A 19,532-nucleotide genomic window follows, 5' to 3' on the forward strand; every position below is an offset into this window, starting at 1 on the left:
AATAAATCACTTTTGCACAATTTGGATAAAAATAAAACTTTTTGAAGCGTTTATATTTTTGCATTATTATGAGAACGACCTTTTTGCTGATTATGATAAATAATACAGTCTAGATTTTAGAGGGAAACATGTTCTTCATACTTTAATATATCTGAAAGCTATAGTTTCTTTTCAAAGTAAGATTTTTACTCACAAACAAACTATTTGAATTAGGCATTTTGTAATAAATAAACAGCTTTGTCAGTACAAGGGGGGAAAAAAGGGTTAGTTAATCGATTAGCCACATGACAGAAAGCTGGTAGCTATTTTACAAATAGTTCAGAGAACTCCCATGCATGAGAAAAATATTAGAACAGTCAGCAAAAATAGCCACAAGTAGCAAATGTATCCACCGTAAAGTAATAACTGACAATAATTCAATATAAAAATTACAACTACAACAGAATATATATTTTTTTATTTTTACTTTCAGTGCAAACCATCATCTAATCATGGTTTAATTCGTAGTTTAACAGTCATAGAGGATATGCTTTCTTCATGGGGTGCCTCTTCTTTTGATACTTGGTACATTTTCATATTGTTGTTATCCTATTTGTTTTACAGAAATAATGAATACAATTACTGACTGGCATATCTGAGGGTGTTGACATTTAGCCACAATCCATCTAGTTTCACTTGGCTGCTCAGTAGCTGTAGCTGGAGGAGAGTCAAAGGTGTCACAATCAATAAATACTTGTATTTCACCCTGTAATGATCCAACCCATCACACCGTATCTAAACTTAATAGCATTTTTTCTGGCAGTCATGATTTATTGCTTCAACAAAATCTAATAAGGTGATTCAGGATTATGTACCACTATGACTTCATGTATAATCATAACTCAGTTTATCAGTGTCTACCACAAAACCACTGTTGTTTGATGGCTTTTGTAGCATTATAATGATCACTCTCGATTTCTAAATGAAGCTGGGCTGTTTTAGTCACATTTATGTTTTGATTTTCTTAAAAAAGGAATGCATTCCCCATGTTTACCACTCTGTAATTGAAGGTGGCCTCATAGTTCTTACACAACTGTTCTTTCAAAGCAGTACGAACCGAGGACACAAGGGAAAAATACAAAATTAATCATTACACCACTTATTTAACCACTTTGCTCATTCAAATGTGACACAACAGCACCTCCTGGTGAAATAAGTGCGGTACACACTTATTATTGTTTGACCTACAGTGGGACAATGTCACTTACCGTATGGAGGTCAAGAAATTCTGGGGGCGCATTTAAGTATTTCCTCGTGTAATGGGGATAAGACTGTGGGGGGTTTCTGAGTTATTCCCTGTAACTGTGTTGAAATGTACTTTTAACTTCTTCCCATATTGAATATGGGAAAGTTTCTTAACTAGAAAGAGGAACATTTTTGCCACATGCACAGCTTATAGATGCAAAACACTTTGCTCTTTATAATGTGTCACCACACTGAGGTGGTGTGTGCTCAGTCTGTAGAGGCAGCCAGAATATATGTGTATGCTTGGGTGGTGTTTGGGGAAGTTTCACACGCTGGAAAATTATCCACACTTCGTGTTTAATGTAGAATCTTCCCACTATAGGTGTTCCTGATGTCACCTTTTGTGACTCAACCTCAGAGTTGTGCACATTGTATTATACAGTAGCTGCAAATATGTGACTAATGTGGCTGTGAGAGGTCTTTTAAAAATAAAAAAATATAGACATCTGATGAAGAAAATCTGAAATAATTCATCTGCTGTGAGAAATCAATAGTTTATCCATTTTGACAGAAAGAACATAAACTTTTGCCGTGATTACTGCTCATTAACATATTCTATTCTTGAAAACAGTACAATATTTTATGTTTAGATTAATTAGAAGCATAAAAAACAAGTGTATTTCAGGTTTGAATGCTTAACTCTAACATTGGTGTAGAAAAGTAGAGAAAAAAAGGGATTTTTTAAAAAAAGTATTCAAGTTTTCATGATAATACAAATGTTTGAAGATGGAATTGGTTCTCCATTTGGCTTATTTGAACAATCCAGTACTTGTTTCAGCTCCAACAGAACATAAAAAAGTTGAGAACAGCTTTTCCTCTGAGCTTAACATAAAGTTTGGGAGCATGTCCATTTATATGCATACCACATACTGCTGCTCAGTAACATCCCCTTACCCACTGACCCCCCTCTCCTCCCGTTTCCTATCACCTCCCAGCAGTCAAATGAAGACCAAATGCTTCCTACACACTTTTAAAAAACATAACATTTGCTTGTCAGGCATACATGTAAAGAGAGAGTTCCCTTCTTATCACTGCCAGAGCAGTAACGAAATGTGAGAGGTAGTCGCTGGCTGGCTGTGTGAGAGTGAGATGAACCCCAGGGCCCCCTTGCAGCAAAATTCAGGAATGCGTCCTGATCTGGAAAAACTTCTGTGCTAATGTGTGATTTATTAGTGTAACAAAGATTGCTCAACTATGGAGGAACAGTGCAGTGATATCAAGTAAAAGGAGTGAAAACTGTGTCTCAAGTGTTGCTGCAACAGTGAGATCCTCATTCAGTTGGTGCCACCAAAAGAAAATCCCTTTTCCCTCATTTGTTTCAGCTATGCACAAACTACTTTATATGTGTTTATGTCTGTTTCTTTTTTGGTGATCTGCTTTTGCTAATAGTGTGGAGCCATGGGGTGTTGGTGAATTTGGTCCATACTAAAAAATATTTGCTTCATGTCTCATCGTGTTTTCTGACTTATTGAGTGAAAGTTTTTATTTTTTCAAGATTGAACTTAAGTCTTCTATGTCTATTCTATTTTTCTTGTATTTCAGGAGTATTATGTTTTTCTTTTTGCATTATATCCCCCATTTCCTTCCTGTGGGTGTTTGCACGAGGGAGACCTTTGCTTTTTGAAACACTGCCAGTAAAATCAAAGGGAACTGTGAGCTTTCACAGGATGAAGACTTGATGCCTGAGTTTTTACTCCATGGACAGCCATCAATAAAACATGCAGTTTGGCACATAACTAGTAATTCCTAACCACAAAGTCAGATTTAAATTGTTTGAAACTGTTGCTTTTTATGTGGTGGTTGTTTTTTACAGTGAGCTGCTCTCTAATCACGTTCTGTCCTTAATTTTTTTCTATATCTTTCTTCATCTTCCTGTCTTCCACAGTTTGTGTCAAGTCTGTACTTGGCAGAAGAAATCAGGGCATACTCAGCATTCCTAAGGAGTGTCTGAGAGTCAAACTACTTTGACAGGCGGAAGGAAAGTCTCTTTCTCACACACACATTCACATATACACACAGACAACTCGAAAAGGACTCACGGTAATAATTTGTGTCCACAGAGATCATCTCTCACTGTGTACAGTTATTAAAAGACTATAGACGATAAATGATTTTGCAGTTCACAAAGCAGAGGATGTGGGAAACGCCCGTAACAAGCACAGAAGTACTCATATGACATCACTTTGCCTGACTCACAGCTGGGATAGTCACCGCACCAAGTGCCAGCTTGCCATGAAAAACTATAAGAAACCCCGGCTGCTAGAGCTCCATAAGAAACTGGCCGCCATATTGGATCGAAAGGTGCATATCATAGTGAGAAGCAGAGGGACATCTGCGCCTAAATGTACGAGCAACCCACGCAGTAACATTTACCCTCTCTGTCACTCTGGAGCACGCCCCTTCATACCCTCAACGTTTTTTAGTTTAACCAATAACATTAAGACTATTTTTAGAATGGCAGCTAAAGTAGCCAATCAGAAGGATTTACTTTGACAGGAGGGGCGGGAGAAGGCGTGCCAGTGAGACTAGGGTGTCGCCGCGGTGGCTCCCATTCGAAGGCGACGGCGGTCGTCTATATTTCGGTTCTAATCTCCCCAGAAAAAGCGAATTTACGCCGACCAGACAGGGCTTTTTAACACACTTTCATGTTTGGTTTATTACCCATTCTTGTCGGTCGAGCTCCTGACAGGGCTCTGGAATGACGGGGTGTGCGGAGAATTTGAATTAGCTCGCCGTTAGTTTGAAGAAAGAGTGAGTCGGGGTAGAGACAGAGAGGAGCCATTTTGTCCCGACTGTGTGGGAGAAAAGAAAGAGTGGAAAAGAGGAATCACACGGGAGGAGATCCTATTTTTGCTTTCTGTTCTCATGTTGTAGGAGAAGAAAGAGTCGGGCTTGGAAATTTGCACTTCTTGGACACGTCTACGGGCACGTTATTTGGGTGGTATTTAGCCAACTAGCTTGCCAAGCTAATCAACAGATCCCAGATTGTTAACTGTTAACAGTCAGGTGGACTGGAGCAAGTTGGTCAGGTTGGCCAAGGAGCTGGCTTTAGACTTCACACAGGCGTGCTAGTTTATCGATTTTTGTTTCTGGGTGAACACATACTGGTTTTTCAATGGCGAAGAAGACGTACGACTTGCTGTTCAAGCTGCTTCTGATCGGCGACTCAGGCGTGGGGAAGACCTGTGTGCTGTTCCGCTTCTCTGACGACGCCTTCAACACAACCTTCATCTCTACCATAGGTAAGACGGCCAGAAACACAGACATGGCTGGGTCCATTGTTATACGTGTGCCGATTGTGTTGACTCCCTATCGGAGGAAGTCTGACAGCTGGGAGACTCAACAGACCCTACCCCACAGCTGGAAATGGTAGGCAGGACATATTTGGTTAGCTCGTGTGCTATCAGTATACATCGTCTCTCTTAGGCCGGAGCAGGCTTACTTGGAAGCTAGTTGTGCAGCGTTATACCTTCCTCCTGACACTCCTGTTTCAAATCACTGCGACTTTTAGTAACTTAAAACCTTACTGTTGTGTCAGTTTAGCTTGGTACTAACTGCAAGTTAATCCGGTATCATGTCAGTGGCTAACAAGCTAACTACGTGTTGGTAGCTGTACAGGGCCGTGACGCTGTGCCACTACCACTAAAAATCATCTCAGTGCAAGTGCGGTGCGTTTGCTTTTTAGAAGTAATGCGTCCGCATTTGTTTTGGACAAGAATTGCACCTTAAAGTTAATGCCTGTCAAAACTGAGAGATGGCGCACAATTAAAAGCCCAATACGCTTTTACTTGTGGTGAATCGTGTATTTAGGTCCACTATTAAACTGGCAGCAGCACAAACTAAAAGTACAAACAAGAGCAGCCACCAGAAATATGTAAACTTTAAATTATCACGACTATCAAAAACATCAAATGACTTGAGATTGATTGCAAAGTAATCTGCTGAGATGTGAAGCGATCCTGGTGATTAGCCTCACCTGGATAAATTTCTTGTCTTGACAGGAGATAATGTTTTCTATCAAGGCTGCATTTTAACTCAGATGACTGTAGTTGAGTAGAAAGTGCAGCTTTCCCTCTTCATAGCACTGCTGTGGACAGCTGCACAATATGAGGCTAGCACACATGCAATGCCAAATAATGGACAGTCTCTGTGACTTTTTTTTTGTTTGATACTTGTTTACACCATCAATTAGGCAAAAAAATGGCATTTTCAATGCTTTTGCACAATTATGGTCACATTCTATCTTGCACATTTGAGATGAATATACTTTTACATGATAAGAAAATGTAAAGAGTTTTTCTTTTCTAACCTGTGAGAAAATACTTTGTTTTAGGGATTCTGGTGTGCTCAGATTTTGTTTTCCACTCTTATTCACAAAACAGAGTATGATGCCAATGAGTAATATCTAGGTTTTGAGTTGGCTCAGAGGTGCAGTTAAGAAGGGGGGGAAAACAGAAAAGATGGACTTGGTTGCAAAAAACACAACACCACATCAGTGCCTACGGAAAGGATGATGTAAACCAAAAACAGGCACCTTGTCTACAGTGTCTTACTGTTGTTGCCACAACAAGAAGCAACATGACAAATTTGATGATTTATATCAAGACCACAAAGTTACATATGAGCAGTGCTGAGCCAGATCTGCACGCAGTCAAAGAAAAACTGTCATGACACGTTGGATCATTGACTGGAATTATATAAGAGTATTATAAGAATGGTATTCAACTAAATTCTCAGTGGAGTTGTTACATTTCCTCAAATGCTCCATTGAGAACCCTAAACAATCCTTCACGATGGCATCATCAACCCTTTTTCTCTCGCTGCTTTACGCATGCGACTAATGTCACGCATACATGAGTCAAGTGTCAAGCTATGTCAAATCCCTGCTCGGCCCAAGTGAGGTCTCCATTTACTCCTGTGGCTCAAGGCCGGTGCTGAGTAATATTGAAACACTAGATGTGTTGATCTGAACTAGACGAATCTTACTGTTTGCTGTGCACTGGTGGTACAGCCCTGGTCCTTGGACCGAGCTTTCAATTCAAGCCCAGCTTTTTTTGTAGCTTATGTTTCGTCAACTTGTCCTGACCGTATGCCCCAAAACACGCAGACATAATGGGCAACAGTGTTTCCAGTGGCATCCAGGCTAGATTAGATTTGTTGAGGTACAGACGTGAACTGCTGCAGAGCTTGCTGTCACGTGCAGACTCAAGTATTTATGTTTTTAGCTTTGCTTGGACTCGCAGCAGTGTTTTATTATGCTCGGTCCTGTTTCTTAAGTTGTAGTCAGTCAACTAAAGACAGGACAGAGCTGACTAACACTGGCATATCAGATCTCTGCCGTTTCAGGGAAAAGATGTGTGGTGTTGTCCCCTCTGTAGATGCAGAGGGGACAGCAGTCCTGACTAACAGGTTCCTCAGCCAAGACCAAAAGTAACCTTTGCTCCTTGCAGGGGGGCTTTCCCTGTCAGGTTGAGTAGTGAGTCAGTACCTTGAAATGTTGGTACCAACAACATGTTTTGTATTTTATTTTCATTTTGAGAAATGTGGAAACATAGTTGATATTTTACGTCTGCTCTCAACAAAGCAGGCTTCAATAGCACGTGTTTTACATGGAGAATAATGAATGTGACCCATCTAAAAGGGTTGTGGGGGTGTGCCTGATGAAATTTACATTACATGTTCAGGTAGATGCAGTGTTATTTATAGTATGAATGTAACTGCAATGCTTTAACAGAAACTGGCCACTGTCACTGTGGTCACTTACCTTTAGGAACTGCTAATTTGGCCTGTTCTTAACTGTATTTTGTCCAAATTTGTGGCAACATCTGTGCTTTTGAATAAATAGATATTATCTCGGTGTAGATGTTAGGAAGGCGGCAAAGCACAGTTATAGTTTAAAGTGCCTGTCTCTTTTCTCTTTCTTACACATCTGTGTTCAAAACAAAGCATCATGTCGTGTGATAACTGCTTGCCTTTATGGTTAAATTGGCAAGGAAGTGATTTCTTTTGCAGGATAAACGTGTCAGAAACAACAAGAACAGCAGGTTGTGAAGAAGAATAAGTTTATATCTGAACTATAGGGACCGTCAGCTGTGTTGTGATCTCAGGGAATGTTTGGAGAGTATGAAATAAGTTTGAAAACCTGGGACAAAAGTTTTTTTTCTGACTTAGCAGAGATGCCATGAAACTGCTTTTCTTTTAACTTTTAAGAATGTTTCCACGTTGCACATACCTGAACTGAAACTCTGAAAGGAACAAAACTGAGTGTTAACAGCAGAACCAGGTCGCCAAACAGCAGTGTGTTCTTTCTGTGGCACAGTACTCATACCTTTGAAGACACGGATGCACAGCTGCTTCTTAAAATACCCCCACTGGAAACCCCCCCGCCGTCATTATCCTTTCCAGTCCTCAGTGTCCTTCTCTCAGCTCTTCCCCCCTCGCTTAAAGGATATTGAGAGTCCTCCCTATGAATAATGTTGAAGTTTTAAATCTGTTTTAAACAAATTATGTCAATTTTGTATGGAAACTGGCAAATGGCTCAAGAGGAATTCATACAAGTGGAAAGAATAGGTCCTTGGTGATATAAAGGCAAGGCAGCCATAAACCACATACTTTGCGCTGAAGATGCTCAGTTCCACATGGAGTTGTTATGGAAAGTGTCGCCTGGTGAAATATGCCCATTTTCCATCGATTGGGCAATTGCTCAAGACACATATTTTGTTGACAACTTCCCAGTGAACCTCAAAATGATCGTTTTCACTCCTCAGGAGGAGCACACTTCCTACGTCATCAGCTTGATTTAGAGTGCTTAACTTTTAGAAGTTGACAGTGAAGCTCACCCGCTTTACCCATACATCTGCTCGTTTATCAATTCCTCTTCTTCCTGCTGCTTCTTCTATCCAACAACATCTTTCTTTCCCTCTCCTCCTCTCCCTGGGGTGTGCATATTATTTAGTGACTCACATTTGGCAGCCAGTTCCCTCATTATTCTATGGCCCTGCCCCACCTAAAACACAGCTGTTTCTTGGACTTTTTAACCAACCACAGTTTCTTAACAAAGCAGAACTGACAGCGCAGTATTAAACAGGAAAATACCACTTGTTGGTCAGAAGTGAAACAGCAGTGAATCATTTGTTTTAAACTGGGCCTTCACATATATGACGATTACCAAAACTCTCTGTTACTGCTGATAACTGTGTATTTGAGCTTGAATGGTGAAGTATACCAAACCAGTGATAAATGCCACATCGGTCACAAATTTATCAAGGCCAACAGTGATATATTAGTCACCTATTTTGTTCGACCAAACACAAAATCCTCATCTTAGTTACTGTCTAATGATCATTCAAAAATTCAGCTCCTTTCACTTTAACTAGATTTATTCTAAATGTCCGCTCCATCCTCGGATGTCTTAGTTTGTCGGGTCAGTTAAATAAACTTGATTCAGAGTGACTTTTAAAACCTGAAAAAGTACAGAAAATCCTCCAGGGGAGAAGCTGGAACCCAAAAGATACTCGTTCATGTTTGTCTCTGTAGGAAGATGTTGGATTTGTTCTGTATGTTTGTTGCTTGTTTGGCAAATTAGTTTAGCTTTGCTAGAAAACATGAATGATAAGGTGCCAAAGTAAGAAGGTTGAACATTTCAGTAGTTTTTGTCAAGAATTACTGTTCTGTTTGAGGTAATTATGATTCAGTTTTTTTTATAATTACAGATCTAAATATATGTATAAAGTAGGGCAACATACAAGAGGGAAAACCTGTCAGGCCTCTGGAGAAACCTTCTATTGCTCTGAAAGTCAATTTGTTGTAGCCTGATAGATTTTTGGCTTCATATTCCAGAGCCTGTCCAGTTTTCCAGTCAGAATTTTCCTTCCTTTAAATTGGTTTTAGCCTGTAAGCTGGTTCATATGTGCCCATTGTTAGCCAGCTGCTTTATAACAGCTGTCTGCTGATAGACTGAAGGCCTGGCCATGACACTGCAGAGTCAGGAAGAGATATTATTATTATTATTAGTGTCTCTAATGCAAACACTTGTCACTCATTTCCATTTCCTCCTTCTTCTTTCTTTGGCTGTGTATGACTCTTTTTGTTAATGATCGCTCTGTCTTTGTCTTTGTTTGTAAGCGTCAACTTATCCGTTCATCTTTTTCTTTCGATTGTGCCACATGCGCACACATGGTTTTTGTTAGTATTGTGTGTGCTGATATGTACGTTTTGCTTTGCAGGAATAGACTTCAAGATCAAAACTGTTGAACTACAAGGAAAGAAGATCAAACTACAGATCTGGTGAGTCTGTTTCCATTTGTTGCTTTTTTTTTCTGCCTTTCTAAGGAAGCAGAAGTGGACAGTGCTGAAAATTACATGACATTGTGAGAATTGAGAGGAGCATTTTCAGTTTATTCCTCATTATATCATAGTGAAACATCTGTTCGACATACCTCCCTCAAGTACTGAAGCATGCAAGAACAGGAAATGGTCATCAGTCCATGAGGAGTTCTGCTGCAGTGTTATCATTGTAGTCCACAAGTGCTGATTTTCCCCAGCTGGATCCAACAGTAAGACGGCTTGTTGACCAAATGTAGAGGACAAACATTTAATCACTTGAATAATGCACTTTGGTTGTATTTGGGCCCACTGAAATGTCCAAGTCTTCATGTTTGTTGCACTGATGATTTGCTTAAAACAGATTAATTCTGTTACTCCTGAACACTTCTTCACAGCATAGTTTGTACAATTCAACAGTTATACTTTCTCTTTTTTGTCCATAAATGATTATCCAAGGCTAAAGTATCATCTAACGTAACACACCACAATTGTTTAGGGGTCAATGTACAAAACTGTAATGGATACAGGCCCATTTGTATCTTAGGAGACACAGTCTATTCATTCAAGTCTAATCTGTCACTGTTATCTAGAAGATGGACACCTGTACATCCACACCCACTGTTACAGCAGAGACACGCATAATATACTTTTACCTGCTTCTCAGATTCAAAGTACCTTATCAAGATCTGTGAGATTATAACGAGTGACAAGCAATTAATTGGGGAACTTACCAGCAATACAGCTGTAGCAGCCTTTGATTTAGGCCTGTTGAGGACAAAGTCAAGGGCACTTTATTGTTATTCGGCAACTGTCTTGGTATGTTTTCATTTCCTGTACAAGCGCTTGGCCCAGAGAAAGCATATAGAGGATGCTCCTTTCTGTGGTCCAAATAAATATGTGGATATGAATCGAAGGAAGGCGCTTGCATGGTACTGTTTTTGCAGGATGAGTTGCAAAGGAAAAATGGAAATGGGATAGGAAAAATGTCATTGCATGCTAGTGCAGACATGTAAGGACCGCGGTTAGCCTGCAGTGGGCTCGAATGTGTTTGCTCCTGGTTCAGCTCGTAGCAGCTGAGCAGGCTTTTCAAGTGGAATACAAGTTAAAATCTTATTAACATAGATTAATGTTCGTCAGAACACCATTATAAACAAGGAAGTTATAGTTTAAGATTTGGTTTTATTTGTTGAACGATTGCTGAATGCTTTGATTGGCATCAGCCTCGAGAAATCTTATAATCTTATGAGGTCGTGTTTGGGATCGTGGTATAGATGCGACTGTCTCTCGGCCCATCACTGGAGTCAGTTTTCAGCTCCATCAGTTATTACTGACTCGCATCACGTGCACAGTGCAATCACAAATGCTGACATGTTGGACACAAAGCTCAGTGCTTGTGCCGTCATTTTTTCCATTAAATATGCATGAATTGAGGTGAGAATGAATACCGGGTACAGAGAGAAATGTTGGTTTTCTGCACAACAGAGCTGCCTCTCTCCCTGAAGTATGAGGTATACCGCACCTGCTCAACAGTATTCACACATTCAAACTCACTTCCCATGTCTCTTTCAAAGATTAATTAGACATTAATAAACATTAATTAGTTTTTATCTAAATGAGCCATAAACTTGTTCCTGTACAAAGGAAAGAGCAGAAGTCATGTAAAAGTGTGATTATACTACAGTTCATTTTAGATTGGACCTCGTTTAAGTACTACAGTGACCTTGAATGTTGTATTTTTGTCTGAGTGACAGTAAGAGAAGATCCTATAGTATGTTTTGTTTTGAACAAAAAGACATATTGTGTGTGCTGTTACTCATACAGATCCTCAGATGTCAAACTAAAGCTTTAGTGCTGTGAGAATCTTAAGTTACCACACTATTTATTGTTTAGGTCTATAGCTTTGGATTAATCCTGGAAAAAAATGTGAGTACTTACAAATAAAACATCTTTTGTTTGTAGGGACACAGCGGGCCAGGAACGGTTCCACACCATCACCACCTCCTACTACAGAGGAGCTATGGGCATCATGCTGGTCTACGACATCACCAATGCCAAGAGCTTTGAAAACATCAGCAAATGGCTGCGTAACATCGATGAGGTGAGGCACACAGTGTGGGTTAGTACTGCTTGGCAAGTGTGAGAGCTATTTTATTTCCTTCTTCCGTTTTATCTTTTGCATTGTGACACGGTGATAAATATTTGATCGGAATGCAGTCAAACGAACTAAGAAGTCAGATTAGGTGTGTGCAATGATTTGTAAAAGGGGAATAAATCACATGAGCATGAGCCAGATGTCTGTGTGCATCTCCCAGTACTGAAGAGAAGGTGTTTGTGCCGTTTCACCCCTTTAACATGTCGAGATGCTGTTGTTCTGTCCTGAATTCTCCAGTTTTGGACTTTAAGCTTTATCAAAGCCCAAACAACGGCTAATACACTTCAGGTGTGAAAGGTTATTGCCCCATGAGAGTAATTATATTGTTGTTCTTGGAGGCCATAACACTGTTTATCTGGCTTTAACTTCTCAGGTCTTTACGAGCTTATTACTGATACCCTGAAAGGAATTCTTGTTTTTACGGACCGGTTAATACTGGTATTATGTTCAATGGTGTGTATATATATATATATGTGTCTGTATGTGTATTTATATAAACGCTTACTTCGTAGACCGGTTTTGAGAAGTTCACCCTAGTGTTTTATCTGAGACTGATCCTAAAAAGATTTGATTGAGCATCTGTTTGGTAGTGTCTTGGGATGCGAAATCGGCGCCGTCTTCAGATCGTTGGATCGTGGCAAACATGCCACAAACAGTTGATTGCTAAAATGACTATTTGGGCATATTTCAGGTTTTTCCTGGCTGTCAACTGTGGACCTAAAGACCTAAAGCAACCTATCTGCACAATATGCAAAAAATGTGTGCCTGTGAAGGATAAGCAGACGACAAATTTATTTGGGCACATATTTGGCCCCTCTGAGGCCGCAAAAATCCCCCCCGACCACTGCTGCGAGATCAGGTGCTTTGGCCAGATTAAGCACAAATGCATCTCGACAGCCTTTGCAAAATCAACCAAATACAAGAAAGGAAGCGAAAGATGGGCCCAGTGTACAGCAGCTGTTGCAAGATATCTGGCGAAGGAGTCGGTCCCATTTCAGACAGTTGAGAGAGAAAGTTTTTAAAAAATGCTGGCTACACTGGATGCACAATATGAGCCGCCTGGCAGGAAATATTTCTCCAAGGGCTCTGTATGCAGACATGCTGCTCCATGAGAAACATTTTTAAGTACACAGTAAAGCGCAGGTTCTAGAGATTTTTTTCTTTTTAACATCTTATGGCATTAAATTAATTCAAGATCGCCATTTGGAAAAAAAGATCACGATCCCCCCTTTGATGAACGATCCGATCGAGAATCACTCCATCCCTAGTAGCGTCTCAGTATTTCACATTTGGTGATCCAAAGCTCCACTGGACTGTGTCAGTAACATACGTTTGTTTTCTTTGCTCCGCCTCAGTGAACCTGTGCAGGCAATAAGTTTTTCAGGCTCACACTGGGCTGAATGTCTGTGCCAGTATGCCTAACACTTTCCGTTGTTTCATTCTGCTATTTTACTTTTTCTGGGGAATGAATGTGCTATAATAATTATAACATTAACTGTGCTCATCATTCCTCGATTTATGCCTGGAACATTGCAACACAGTGAACAGAAAAGCGACAGACTGGCTCTGGGCTGGTTTGGAAACCTTTCTCACTCTCAATGTTAAAGAGAGGAAAGTGAACACAATGAATTTCCTGATAAATAAGAGCTCGGCCTCGCTTATGTTGCACCTTTTGTCTGCGAAAGCTTATCGAGGCCACAGAAGCCTAATAGGATGCAGGGAATTTTCCCACCACGACGGTATGTTTAAGTTGCATATTTCAGTTTTTAACGATGCACCTGCTAAAACAGGTAGATTGAATCATTTCCCAGTCCCACGTTCAGTGTTTGGTGGGGGCTACAAAGTACTCAGAACTGGTCAAACACGAAGAGACGGCTTTACTCTGAATCCTACAACAGCAAATTTCTGATAATTAGGGTACTTTATTATTTTTAATGGCTCACAAAAGGCAGCTGTGCACAGCGAGTTTGAGGGCGTCGACAGGTGAAACCGACCGGTCTCGTCTCGGTTTGTCTGTGAGTTGTTGCTGTCAGTTTCAGAGCCTGTTGAAAGGCTACTTTTGTTAAGAAAAAATGAGCTGTGCCCACTCTGGCAGCCTCAACATCGCACTCATTAAAGATTAAATCAGCATGTGCACCCAGGTGTTGTGGTCCCATCAGTGTCAATTAAAGCAGGAGCTGATAAATGACCACAACTACAAAAGAGTCACCGGATACAGGACCGAATGCTGATTTAAAAACCTCCCCGTTGCTCTCAAAAGGCCACGTTTGTTGTAGTTTTTTAACCAGTGGAGAAATTCACCTGTTTCCAACATTTTCATTAATATATACGTTTTTTTTACCATTAAGATTTTCATTTATTTTAGTTTTACAAATCTGAAAATCGATGAAGTGAATCGGATCGAAAGTCATTGGTTTTCGTGTGTCTGATCTTCCTTCCTCATTGGATTAAATAAAATGAGGGAAAACGAGGGAATATACAAAAATTTTTTTTTCAAAAAGGAAATTGTTGCCTCCCACTTCATGCCGGGATCCATTCTTGGTGTAAGTGGACTCCAGTCTTCAGAAATACTCGTCACATATTAAAAGATGCTTATTGGACAGATATTTGATCTAAACTAGTTGCTGCCAACCACATGTTCGGTTTCGAGGAGACGAAAGAGAACATTTTACCCTTCAAATACTTGATTGTTTGACTCTAAGTCAAAGGCCACACCTTTTAAGTAAAGTAAAAGTTATTATTATTGTATATATTTTTAAAGTTAATGTAGTAAAATCTTTACTTTTCAAGCTCTGGATTGAATGTGATTTTATATATGAAATCTCACATTTTTGGGTTCTTAATTATTTTTTTTGCGTTGCATAAATGCATTTTTTCCCCTCTAAAATCCATAAACTGACAGACTCCAGGCTTCAGTCTGCCCCCTTGTGGCGTGTGTAGTCTTGAAGATCTCAATAAATAAATGCAGTAATGAAATAAACTTGTTTCGTTGGATCGATTGCTGGACTTTGAGGACTTTGTCAAACTGAAATCTGAGTAACGAATGAAGAAAAGTATTCTAACAATCTCTCTTTTATGCTTTTTTTTCTTTTTCAGCATGCAAATGAGGATGTGGAGAGAATGCTGCTAGGCAACAAGTGTGACATGGAGGACAAGAGGGTTGTACCAAAAGCCAGGGGAGAGCAGGTGAGATGGTCCAGAGAGCGAATTGTATAAAAAAACAAACCAAGATGTCGTGGCATCACATTTCAGTGGGTCTGACAGCACAAAAGACCGACTTTAATAGTTACTTCAGCTCAGGTGATCCTGTAACACATTGCCGCTGTATAGCCTGTGTAGTAAGTGGTTTGTCTCTGCATGCCATTACGGATCATTTTTCTTTTTTAAACGAAAGTTTTCACACCTTCACATTTCCTCTGTGTCCCAACTGAAGTACTTAAAAAATCCAAACTTTGGCTTGTGTGTTGAAATATGATCACTTAAGGTTTGCTTAGTTTCCTTTTCTCTTTAGAGATTGTTTTTCATGAGTTTACTTCTTTTTTTCCTATATTTTTTGGCAGCTTTAGCTTTATGCAGCCAGCTGCACATTTCTCAGTTTGAACAGTAACTTTCCACCATTTAAATGATTAGTAGCAGGTGGGAACTGTGACTTATACATTTGCTTTTGTCACTTATTGTATACGCTCTTCATTAGAATATACGACTCATAATAACTCCTAAGAAGAGTCAGTGTGCAGATGAATCATGATCTGCTTACTCGGATACAAGCCTACCTGACTTGAATGGTGTGCAATACACGGTGATACCTGATCCCTGTCCTGCACAGGAGATCAGCAACTTTATTTTTGGACTGGAACTTGTTCAGACCACACGTTCTAACTCATTTTGTTTCCCCTTCACAGATTGCGAGGGAGCATGGCATTAGGTTTTTTGAGACGAGTGCTAAGGCCAACATCAACATCGAGAAGGCTTTCCTCACGTTAGCAGAAGACATCCTCAGAAAGGTGTGTGCACCGAGTAAATGTGGGCGTTCGTACTTTTTGCTGATAGCTTCAGAATTTATCTGTGGTCTTTGTGGTAAAATGATGATGGAGCAACAGGAAAATCGACACACAATGGTTTCTTTATTAAGCTCCAAAGAGGAAACCAACTTTTATCAAAACAACAAACAAACCTGTAGGAGTTATCAGTTAATCATAGAATTGCATTTGTTAGAGATGGTTGTCTTTACTCTCTTGTTTAACTGGATTAATGGATGGAGCTGACACCCTTTTAATGGCATCATCCTGTTGCATGCATCTCCTCTGCTAAAGAGAAAAGGCTAACAGGTGTTTTCTTATGTTTTTGTGTGCAACAAATGGACGGCATTTATTTTAAGGGTTAGGTTAATTATTGAACTGCTAATAGGATTATAGTATAATGGTGGCATTAACAACAGAGATAATTACATTAATTGCCATTATTTGTATGAGAAAATATTCTACTAAAGTTGTGTGACAGCCCTTTTTCCTCTTTGTTAATAGATTAAATGATTAAATCAACATAGATAATTTATTCTATCGGATAGATGGAGGCATTGACTTGTTGATTTCCACGTTCCTTCATGTTGACTCTGACTCCATCAATCACAGCTGCACAGACAAATAAAATAACACAAGTCCGAACTTGCTCTCCTTCTTTTAGACGGATTTATTTCTTATCATTTGTGGTTGTCAACTTGTTAAATGCAAGAATTGATCATAAAAATCTCCACTTCCTTGTTTCGTGACCCCTGTAACCTGAGAGGCAAGGTTCTGGGCTTACGTACTTCCGTTAAGTCAGGCTCTGAAAGTGCAATGCTACGGATGACCACTAGAGGTTCTACAGTCCGCCTGACGTCATGCGTTGGAGGGAAATCATAAAGGAAGATAAAAACACAACCGTCCACATTTCACTCCAGATAAACGTGCCACAAACAGTTGATTGATACTCGCAGTTAAATGCAGAGAAGAAATCCTGCTTAAGCTACATCTAACAGACCACGTCTCCAAGACAACACGTTTAATTGTTAACCTTAAACCAGCAGCAAAGAAAATGCCTCATCGTGGAAGACTGTTTAGTGCCATGTACGAAATGCATTATTAACCGAAAGGATCTCTTTTGTTACCGTTGGAAACGGATTAAAAGTGTGTTGTGCTTCTCTGGTAATTGTGTTTCTGTGTTTTGTGTGACAGACGCCCGTAAAAGAGCCAAACAGTGAAAACGTCGACATCAGCAGCGGCGGTGGAGTCACAGGCTGGAAGAGCAAGTGCTGCAGTTGAACAACTCCTCAGTTTCACCCACACTAACGCACACAAAGACACACACGTTCTTTCTCTTTAACTGCTAACTCTAACTCTCGCCCTCTAACCTGTCTCATGAGTTTTCTTGCACACTGACACTCGTTTTCAGAATAAAACAATAAACCACTCATCTAACCCCACCCACCCAACCACCCCCTCCCTCCACCCAACCATATTCCTCCACTCTGCATCTGATGATCATTTTTATTTCTGATAAAAAGAGAAATCCAGTCACGTTTCTTGTCATTTGTTTTAAAGGATGTTAAGGAAAAAAAGAAAAAAAATGTGTGAAAAGTTCATATTTTTAATATTTCCTTTGCCTGAGCTCACCTGGTTGGACAACCTCACCTCCCCCCCCGAAACCCCACCCACCCACAGCACTCACTTTCAGTCAGAGGAGATCCAAGTAAAGAGAAAAGCAAACAAAAAAGACAAATGTAGGATTAACATTTTGTACACTTAGTGAGGTTTCTGTTGTCTAACCGTATTTGGTCATTTACTATTTGTTACCAAGTGACAGAGGCGTGGCTAGCTCCTTTTGTATGTGGGGGTTTATTTTGTCCTGTGCCTTATATGGAAGACAGGGGCGGGGCTGTGTGGTGGGCGGAGCCACATCCACCCAATGAAATTACAGTTTAATATTCAGTCGGTTCTGGCCTTCCTCTCGAAGAAGCTGAACTGAATCTAAAGAGTTTGAATTTCTTCTTCAGCCAAGAGAACGGCATTATACAGTATGTCCTGTTTATTGATGTTTTAATTTGAACTGTATGGTTTATTTTACTTTTTGAGGGTTTTTTTCTTCCCTTTTTGGGTTGAATTTTTTTCTTTTTCTATTTTTTTTTCTCCTGCATGCTTTTTTTTTTTTCTCTTTTTTTTTTGTCTTTTTTGTTTTGGGTTGGAAACGTTTCTGTAACATTGTATAACGTTTACCACTGGGTAACTGTGGGCGGGAGGTACACAAGTTCTCTTTGGAAATTCAAACAATTTTGCAGATCCATTAAAAATAAGCTTGTTTAAGTTATCTTGTTTGTCCTCAATCATGTGCAGTTTGATGTGTCGGCCAATGTCTGATATTACACATTAGTGACGTTTAAGAAATGGTCTGATCCAGTAATCTTCCCTCTTTGTTTTCAACACCGAACTGCATGCCCGTTGTTGCTTTATCGCTCCAATAACTCACCTGTGTGTCCATCATGTAGTTTATGCCGCAAGTCAAAAGATGGACATTCTTCCCCCAGATTAGTCCTCTTGTGAGTCATTAAGGTAAGCTTTCAGTCACAGTTGATCCGGCAAATATTTGCTCATTTACTCGATCAACGTCGCATTTAGCTGATGAAATGGAAGAACCCGCTGGCTTCTGGTTTGCAGTTTTCTGAAGCTCAAACTGTCCAAAGTAGACTCGAATATCCTGTGAATAGTCTGCCTTTTTCTGTGCGTCCCACTGGGGGAAACAACAGGTGGAACTAATGGCTGTAATGAGCGCGCAAGAATGCAGGATTCGACAGCCTTGGAAGTGGCTGACGGGAATGGAAAGCAGGCTATTCTTTCAGTGTTCATGCACCAAAGAAGGTAAAAACTAAACGGTGTGATACGCTTTTAGGTTTAAAAGATGTAATTTATTCTCATGAGCTGCAAACGCTGAGTATCACAAAGTTGCATGAGGGAACAAATTTGTCCTTTTGTCATGGATTTCTATTAAACACAACTGTATTCTCTGTTTTTCTACCACAAAAGCAAAGTCAAATCAACTATATTTAGAAATATCCGCATTCAGACCAGATGCTCTACATTTTAAATTACATAACCACATTCTTTTATTAGATTTTTGTGTCCGTGCTCTCATTATGGGGTAATGTGTATATTAATACATGCATGATATATTTATGGCGTTTCTATGAGGTGTAACTTGAGTAGTGACGCTGATCACTGGCGCTGTGCTTGTCTGGCGCCCCCTGGTGGCAGCCGACAGGATCAGTTTTAAACTAAAGGGAACTTCTGAGTTGTTGGTCCTTCAGTAAAACACTTTTAACTCCTGTCTGAAGAAACATTAGAAACTTCTTCAAAATGGCTCGTTAGCATGTGGAGAGTTGTTTATTATGGTGTACTTAAAAGGATATATATTCATATTTACAGCTCATAACCAAGTTATGAATTATAAGTAAACTACATTGGCTATTGATCCCTATGTAAATGTTAATTTATTTGTAATTGAGTGATAACTAGGGTTTTGGCGTTTTAACGTTGAAAGATTAAAACATATCGAGCTCTTTCCGTATAGACACTATAGCTGCTGTTGAGGATTGAGCTGTGATAAAGGTTGAAAAACATTTTTACCCACATTTTTGACTGAAATGTGATTGTATTTACTGAAATTGATTACTTAAATATATAAATATCTTTGCTAAAAAATAAGACTAAAGCAAGATAAAAGCGGTCTTTAGTAGGATTTT

The 19,532-nt window shown here is 39.7% G+C and overlaps 1 protein-coding gene across 1 annotated transcript; it reads left to right on the plus strand.

The window, feature by feature from the left end:
* Nucleotides 1-3,809: 3,809 nt before the first annotated feature.
* Nucleotides 3,810-18,103, plus strand: rab10 (RAB10, member RAS oncogene family). The gene is made up of 6 exons (XM_072361684.1): nucleotides 3,810-4,526; nucleotides 9,510-9,570; nucleotides 11,569-11,707; nucleotides 14,858-14,947; nucleotides 15,664-15,765; nucleotides 16,975-18,103. The coding sequence occupies exons 1-6, from the start codon at nucleotides 4,400-4,402 to the stop codon at nucleotides 17,059-17,061; spliced, it is 606 nt and encodes a 201-aa protein (XP_072217785.1). The 5' UTR covers nucleotides 3,810-4,399; the 3' UTR covers nucleotides 17,062-18,103.
* The last annotated feature ends 1,429 nt before the right edge of the window (nucleotides 18,104-19,532 follow it).

Source organism: Leuresthes tenuis, unplaced genomic scaffold (assembly GCF_036924035.1).
Source record: "Leuresthes tenuis unplaced genomic scaffold, fLeuTen1.0.hap1 SCAF_13, whole genome shotgun sequence".
NCBI lineage: Eukaryota > Metazoa > Chordata > Actinopteri > Atheriniformes > Atherinopsidae > Leuresthes > Leuresthes tenuis.